General features: G+C 42.8%; 1 protein-coding gene across 3 annotated transcripts in view; it reads right to left on the reverse strand.

Moving 5' to 3' along the window:
* Nucleotides 1–3,148: 3,148 nt before the first annotated feature.
* The window catches only part of Rfwd3 (ring finger and WD repeat domain 3), a 32,727-nt gene continuing 27,270 nt past the window's right edge, over nucleotides 3,149–8,605 (reverse strand). For all 3 annotated transcript variants that reach the window (XM_031341454.1, XM_031341455.1, XM_031341456.1), the window contains exons 12-13: nucleotides 6,942–7,153; nucleotides 3,149–5,370 (exon numbers count right to left, since the gene is read on the reverse strand). In XM_031341454.1, the coding sequence (XP_031197314.1) occupies nucleotides 5,227–5,370; nucleotides 6,942–7,153 (356 nt within the window). In that variant the 3' untranslated portion in view covers nucleotides 3,149–5,226. The remainder of the gene's footprint in view (nucleotides 5,371–6,941; nucleotides 7,154–8,605) is intronic.

The raw sequence follows: 8,605 nt of genomic DNA on the forward strand, positions 1-8,605 counted from the left end.
AAAAAAAAAAAAAAAAAAAAAAAAAAAAAAAAAAAAAGAAAATCAGATTTAAAAAAGAGAAAGACTTCAGTCATCATACCACCTCCACTAGCATAGGTCAACAGCTATCTTCAGGCATCAGTACAACACTGATAGCATTTAAATCAGTCGCGTCTATAAGCATCAGGAATAGCTTGAAGATATAGCATTAGTTTTATTCTTTTTCTTTTTTTTTTAGATTTTATTTATTTTATGTATATGAATACACACTGTAACAGCCTTCGTCTGGTTATTGGGAATTGACTTTTCAGGATCTCTGCTTGCTCCTATTGGCCCCACTTGCTCAGTCCCTGCTTGCTCCAGCCCCAGAGTTATATTTATTATTATAAATAAGTATATTGTAGCTGTCTTCAGATGCAGAAGAGGGATCTCATTATGGGTGGTTGCGAGCCACCATGTGGTTGCTGGGATTTGAACTCACGACCTTTGGAAGAGCACTGACTGCTCTTCCCCACTGAGCCATCTTACCAGCCCCTTATTATTTTTCAAGACTGGTTCTTACTACATAACTTACTGAAGCTGCTTCCCTGGTGTTACTCCCCTAACATAACTGTAGCCATTTTGCTTCAGGCCTGTCTGCCATCCTATATTGCTAACACAGAGAAGAGCTTAACTAGAGACATGGCTCAGAGCAAGTCAAGTTGATCATAGATCCTGTGATGCTCAGAGATTGGTTATCACATTTTGAATACTGTACTTGGAAATTCCTCAGCCATAGCCGTCTCTCAGGGCCAAGAAAGAGAGGGGGCTCTCTTTCATAACAGGTTAAACTGTTATGTCTGAATGAGTAAAGAAACTTGGAAGAGGGCAGACCACCCTGCAGCCCCTGTATCTGCTTATGAGCCCATTATGGTTTTTCCCTATATAAACTGGTCCTGGACAATGTCCATGGCCACAGCTTCCAGCTCCTGGGTCTGAAGCTGTGTCTCATTGATCAGTCTTGGGATGTACGTTCAATAAACTATCCCTGTCTGCTTGAGATTGGTGTTTGTGTGGTTTGTGGAGCAATTTCTGGCCTCTAGGCAGCCAGGATGCCAAAGCCTCTAATTACAACTGTTGGGGCTCAGGAATTGCCACTCAAACCATACAAACACTGACCTCAGTTAAGCAAGAATAGTTTAGGGAGCTAGCAAGATGGCTCAGTGGTTAAGAGCACTGACTGCTTCTGAAGGTCATGAGTTCAAATTCCCAGCAACCATATGGTGGCTCACAATCACCTGTAATGAGATCTGACACCCTCTTGTACTTACACATAACAATAATTAAATCTTTAAAAAAAAAAGCAAGAATAGTTTATTGAATGTGTAAAATAATATTGGACATCCAGGATAGCAAAAAGAACTGTGGGTGCTTTTCAAGACAGGGTTTCTCTGTGTAGCCCTGGCTGTCCTGGAACTCACCAGGTTGGCCTCAAACTCAGAAATTCACCTGCTTCTGCCTTCCAAGTGCCAGGATTAAAGGTGTGCACCACCACTCCCCGGCTAAAATATTTCTTTCTTGTAAGATAATGAGTAATTCAAGTGTTTAAAAATTCTTTACCAACTAGGAATTGTAAGGGTTCATAATTCACAAAGATATACCAGACTCAAATAGTATGCAACAGCAAAGAGTGTTTATACTTAAGAGAACCCGCATTCAGGGGCCTACCATACATCAGGATGGAAGACTGAGGTGTGGACTGCAGGATCAGTTTAAAGCCTGTTAGGGTAGGAGTGGTTGCCTTTTTACCTTCTTTTCCTTGATTGATTGGTTCTATCTTGAGAGGTATAGGTAGATGCCTTTGTGATTGGTTAAGGCTCTGGGGGGATTCTGGAGACTTTTACTGATTAACTATACTTGGCTCAAGTTAGATGGTGGGGCAGCTTCTCCAGCTCCTGATTGGCTGACCACAAGGGGTAGTTTTTCTTGAAATTGACTGTTTTGGACTTTTCCAGTTCTGGAGAACAGAAACTTAGGCCTGGTCTCCCAAACTGCCAGACTGCAGCCTGTCATGGAGTCAGTTTGGCTCTGGCTAACTCGGTCCTCTCAGAATGTACTGTGCACTCCTTTAATCTCAGCACTTGGGCAACAGAGGCAGGTGGATGTGGCCTACAAAGCTACATGTTGAGTTCCAGACCACCCAGGAATACATATACAGTAACTTTTTTTTTTTTTAAATGCTGTTTGGGTTCTTAGCAATTTGGGATTTATTTCTACCCCATAACTCCCTCTTTCCTTGAAACACTTGACTCTGTAACAATAGTAAGGTTATACTTATAAATTCTGTCCTCTTGGAATCCAGAATACTCTTATTTGTTGTTCAACTGGAAGGCATTTCCACCTTTTCCAGTTTAACTATAGAGCATGTTTATACCAACATATTCTTAATTTGAAACTGAACAATCTGAAGCAAGTGGCCAGAACTATGCTGAGCGGGCAGAACTCGAGGGCCTATGCTTGCTCATTGCTAATACCCCTGTCAAAGTATTGGCAAATAATTTTAAGAAATTATTTACATCTCTTCCCACCTTATAGGTGCCCTGATTTAAAACAGTAACAGGAAGCCACCAAGCAAAGAAGTCTGAGGAATCTATCTATCTACCCATCCCCCCATCCCCCCACCCCCTATCCATCCATCCATCCATCCATCCATCCATCCATCCCAGTCTGGCCTGAAACTTGTAATCTTCCCGGCTGTTTCCTGAGTGCTGGGGTTACAAGAATGTGTTCCCATACTTGGTTGACTTAAGAGGCAAATGAAACTTCCAATTAGCAACAGCAAAAAGAACTGGCAGCTAGAACCTCACCAAGTTTAGATAAAATATTTACACTGGGCACAGTGGAGCACACTTGTATCTCTGCACTTGGGAGGTATAGGTAAGCCAGAAGCAAGGCCAGCCTTTCCTACATGTGGAGTTAAAGTACATGAGGCTCTGACTCAAAGAAGGCTAATTAAGTATTTACTTAGCTCTAGGGCCCATCCTGTCCAGTACTGGATGAGACTCTAGGGCCCATCCTGTCCAGTACTGGATGAGACGGAGACTCTCTTAGGGTAGGATTATGCCCCTACCTTTCCGAAGAGGCAGGTATATTCCCGCCTCTAGCAAACAGGAAGAAGACACTGGGACTGGTGTTACATATTACAAATTCTTTATTTTGTCAACATTAAAACAAACACTGAAACACACACAGCACAGCAAATATTCAGAAATCCCAATGCCCTATGACAAGATTTAAAAACAAACAGATCCTGCTGGTGCCAAGACTACATCTCGGGTTTCGAGATGACGTTTCTTGCAAGTAGGAGTAAGGTTGTCTTTGGAGAATCGGTCCATAATGTGTATCTGCTTCCAAAACAGATTTGGGTTTCCAATACAGCTCAGTGGTAGAGCAAAAAACTGAACCAGGCTGAGGTCCTGACATTACCCTGCCCCAATCCAAATTTATTGTGGAAATGCAAAAATTAAGCTTAGCTTCTGTGGTAGCAAATCCCTCTAGTCAGCTTTAAATGTTCTTCAAGGCAAATCAAATCCTAACCCTGCCCCAGACCAACCTGACACCCTCAGCTTTTTCTGTGGCCATCTGCTGAAGTTAGTTGAATTCTATTTAATTTAAATCCTATCCTGAAACTGAAGCTCCAGGCCCAGGCAGCTACTCTCATCATCAATCTATCAACATCTGCAGGGAAAGGGGGAGAGAGGAGAGAAGGCGACTTTTTTCCCAAGCTGTGGAAGCTGACATTTTTCTTTTGTCTTTTTTTTTCCCCTTTGAGACAGTGTTTCCCCAGGTTATAGCTTTTGAATTTCCAAAACTCACTTTGTAGTGAGGGTGGCCTTGAACTCATAGGGATCCACCTGTTTCTGCCTTCAGTGTGCTGGGACCAAAGGCATGGACCACCTCAACTGGCTGGAAGCTGACATTTTTAAAGCTTACTTTAAGTTTTAAAAACAAAAACAAACTACTCAGCTTCACATAGAAGGTTTCATTAAGCAGACACGGTCACAACTTGGAAGTCTGGGAAAATTAACAATTTTCCCTTAATCCTTGTTGGCAATAAAGATCCCCAAAATAGCTCAGGAGCTTGATAGGCATGAAAGAACTTTTATTAAAAAAGATAGTGCTTCATCAAAGAACATCTGAGAAAATCAGACATGTTGCCTAAACCTTGAGACAAGGTGTCCTAGGGGCAGTGGCTTAGTGGACTAGCCTAAGGCAAAGCAGACAAACATAACCCCAGCAAACCTCTAACTGCTGGACAGTTCAGGACCAGAGTGGAATCTTCTGAGTGTCTTCCTTCCGGTCACCGACGTCTCTCTAGCCACTGTTACTTTCCTGAGAATAACCACTTCATTAACAATTATTCTCAGAAAACAGTGGGACAAGGGAGAAGCCTTTACTTCGGAATTATATGTCCTTAAGCATTGACTTTGGGGGGAGAAAAAAAAAAAACCCAAGTATCCCAAGCTAACTAGACAAATCCAAGTCTTTAGCAATTGCCCAAACACAACCGGTCCCTTTCCTCACCTCTCACAACGCAATGAACTTACTGCATAAAGCTTAAAGCTACGGCTTTACATATGGCTAGCTCATCAGCCACCTCCATCATTGGACTTACCAACATTCTAGTAGGCACGGATCCCTGGGATGTAACTTGTTGCCACAAAGCATACCACAGAGAGGTACCAGACACTGGGGGCAGACAGCAGCACAGGGGTATGGGCGAAGTCAGGTCACTTAAAGGTTGTAAGCATTCACACTTGGAAATAGGTCAAATTCTACACACGATATTAATAGTGCCCTCGTGCTTAATGAAAGACTCACCCATGTGTCTTTTGCATCCAAGAAGTAAGACAGGCCTTTCATGTACCACTTTTAAGCCAATTAGCCTAAGTGACAATACAATTTAGGTTGGTTGATTATCACAACCACAAAATGCTTGGTGCATACTCATATCCAAAATAGTAGTTGAGAGGACTGTAAGATCCTACAGAATTTAAGTAAAAAAATTTCCAGGCAAGATTCCCAAGGGTAATCATTTGGTGCAAACAGCGCACACAATCCTGGTGTCTCAGTGATACACTTCCGCACTAATCCAATGAACCATGATCAGGCATTCCATTCCAGCACGTAAACAGGTATCTTTGCTCAGGGTTACTAGGTGCTGACTCGACGAAACCAGCAGCATGTCTGCAAGACTCAAGACCACGCTCACTCCCACTTGTAAATATGGACAGTCTTCTCCGTTAAGGTGGCCAAATAGCTGTTCTGATTCGTTTCAAATGGGCAGATGTCCAAGACAGGTTCATCAGTCTTCAGGTTCTGCAGCAGCAAGCCGCTGCCAGCATTCCACAACTTAAAAAACAAACAACAGAGACAGAGGTCAAACTGTCTCTAACCATAACACTCTAGAAGACCAGTACACCCTAGGCTAGCTTGAAAAGCAAGCCAAGGACTCATTTCTTTCATTTAAGTGCCATCTAAGTCTTCTAAATACTGTCCCTTCTAGAGAGGGAAAAGTCAATGAGATGAGGCCAATATCTTTGTCCTCACTGAACATATATTTAAAAAATATATTTGTTTTAATTATGTATGTCAGTGTGGGATACCATGGAAGAATATGGATCTACTGGAGCTGGAATTACAGCTGGCTGTGAGCCACCTCTCCAGCCATGGAACACACATCCTAGCAAGTGTTTTATTTTCTAAAAGTTTTATTATAAGAACCACTGTAAAGTATTGAGAACAGAGCCACTGAGGTGGCATAGTGAGAAGACACTTGCCGTGAGAGCCTACTGAGCTAGACGCCCAAACCCCAGGTAAAGGTGGAAGGAGAACAAAGCCCACAAACTTGTTCCCTGACCTCCACCCGTGGTGTAGCAGAGACTTAACCATCCCCGACATCATACGCTAAAGTTTTAGAAAACTGAGGTATGTCGGGAATGCCTTTAACCCCAGGCATTCAGAAGAGAGAGACAGGCAGGTCTCATTTATGAGTTTGAGGCTACCAAAATCTATTATAGTGAGTACACAATGAGACCCTGTCTCAAAAATATTTTCAAAGAGCAAAAAGGGGTGCGGATTGGGGAGGAGGTAAAAGGGAAGGACTGGGAGGAGAGGAAGGAGAAGCTGCAATTGGGATGTAAAGTAAACAAATGATTAAAAAAAGAAACGGACTGGAGGGATGGCTCAGCAGTTAAGAGCACTGACTGCTCTTCCAGGGGTCCTGAGTTCAATTTCCAGAAACCACATGGTAGCTCACAACCATCTGTAATGGGATCTGATGCCCTCTTCTGGTGTGTCTGAGGAGAACACATTCATTAAATAAATAAATCTTAAAAAAAAAAAGAAAGAAAGAAAGACAGAAACACCAAAAATGGTATAATAAATCATCAGACTCTACTTTTTTTTTTTTTTTTGAGATAGGATCTCAGTATGGAGCCCTGGATGAAGTGAAACTCCTATGTTAACCAGGGTGGCTTTGAATTTAGAGATCTGTCCGCCTCTGCATCACCTCCCAAGTGCTAGGACTACAGGTAATGTGCTAACTTGGCAAATACTCTACATTTTACCAGATAAGCCATCTTCCCAGCCTCCGTAAGTAAACTTTGATATATTTTAGTAATCCTGTTTTCTTCCATTAACTTGCACTATTACTTCATATTGCTTAACACCTATGGTGTAATCACTATATACCAGTGATAGTCTTTGTGTGTACATGTGTATATATTTATATGTGCATTTGCAAACCACAGGAGAATATTGGGGGGGTGGGGCCTCTGGAACCGCTGTCTCATTACTTTAGACTGGTGTGGTGGCGGCTGTGACTGACTCCCTCGTATATACTATATGCTTTATAGAGGCAAGGGCCTTACAACTGGGCTAGGCCCTCAAAGCTATTTTAAATATAAATAAAATAGGCTCACCAGCGCAGACTGTGATGCTTCATCCCCAGTACATACTAGGACATTGCCATTATTCTCTGGGCTTTGGAAGATGGCACTTTTGGTCAACAGTTTGCAAGTGGGTCCCCCGAGGAATGTTTGTACAGGAAGGCAGGAACAGACTGGTTCTCCTGCATCATCCAGTTTGTAAGACATTTCCAACATCACAGTTCGTACGGTGTTATGGCTTTTATCTGTGAGGCAGAGAATCAGTGTTACCTCATGAAGGTGAAGCAAAAGAAATTAAGTATCTGAACCCCAGATATTTACAGCGTACTTGGGTAGAAAAACTAAATATGTTAAACCACAAGCCCCTCAAAGCAAATACAGGAGCACAACATAGACAGAATTCCAAAGCCTGGCTAGGATGAAGGGAATTACCTGCAGGAGGTTTTTTTCTACTAGAGAAACAACTCCCAAGTATGCACTGGTTTTATAAAATCACCGCACCCCCTGAGACCTGGGGAATTTATTGGTCAAGTGTTCTAATGGTATTTTTCCTTCTTCCACTGAGGACTCTATTAGCTAGTCACCACAAAAGTAGAGTTATAGCTAAGGTACCTCTGAGAAACAGACAAGAACAGGAAAGTAAAACAGGACCCCAAGCCTTCCATGTAAGTCACTACATGACTTGGTAGGAGCCAAAAGGCCAGAAGCAGCAATTCAGTTTCCCAGATAAAACAAACATGCAACGATAAGATCTGCCCACAAATGGCCACTCTGACGATCAACAAACAAGTTTGACCAACAAACTTGACAAATCTACTTGACTGTCATATATTTGATTACTAGAGTCGATTCCTTAGAACCCATTTTTAGTGCTGACTTAAATCAGTGGACACAGATGCTCCTCCATTAGCCAGGCACGGTGACTAGACCCTTTTCTTAGGTGAAGTGAGGGGCAGACGAAAGCGGTCTGAAGTAGAAGAGCTTTTGTTCTTCGTGAGTTTTGTTATGATGCCTGTGACTCACCCGAGCCTACCTTCTGGTCTGGCTGGGGCTCTCTCAGTAATTCTCTACGTAGGAATAAACTGGACTTAGACCAGGTAAGAGTCCTAAGGGAGTCCCAGTATAAACAAATGTCCTGGCCAGAGGCACCTATTACAGGTCGGAACGTAAGGTACGAGGTGCTTGCCAGGACAAAGACATACCTTGTGAACAGTGCAGCATAGCCAACCATCACTAAGTACCCAGAATCCCATAAGGGCAGGGCTAGAGTTCATGCCATTCTCTGAAGACCTCAAGACCAAGTTAAAGGGGCAAACCCTCACCAAACTGACCATCAGGAATAGATTCTTTTCTCTAGGTGAGAACAAAACAAACCTGTAAATTAAGAGCTGCTTGGAGTTCTACCCACGGATTTGGAAGCAGTGGAGTTTAGCTGCCTAGACAGTCCCATAAAACCGTGTTGGACTCAAATATGGAGCAACTAAAACCCTGATCTGGTATCAGGCCATTTCCAATTGGGGCCTTTTCTTAGGTGAAGTAAGGGGCAGGTGACAGTGGACTGAGGTGACGAGATGGACTCAGGGGTAGATCACCTCATTCTATCACTGTTGTTAGATACACAGGATCCTGGAGTGGTTATTCACTTCCAGAAGCACATGGCAGGAAGCTTTCAAATACACAGGGAAGGGAAGGAGGCT

Source organism: Mastomys coucha, unplaced genomic scaffold (assembly GCF_008632895.1).
Source record: "Mastomys coucha isolate ucsf_1 unplaced genomic scaffold, UCSF_Mcou_1 pScaffold22, whole genome shotgun sequence".
Classification (NCBI taxonomy): Eukaryota; Metazoa; Chordata; class Mammalia; order Rodentia; family Muridae; genus Mastomys; species Mastomys coucha.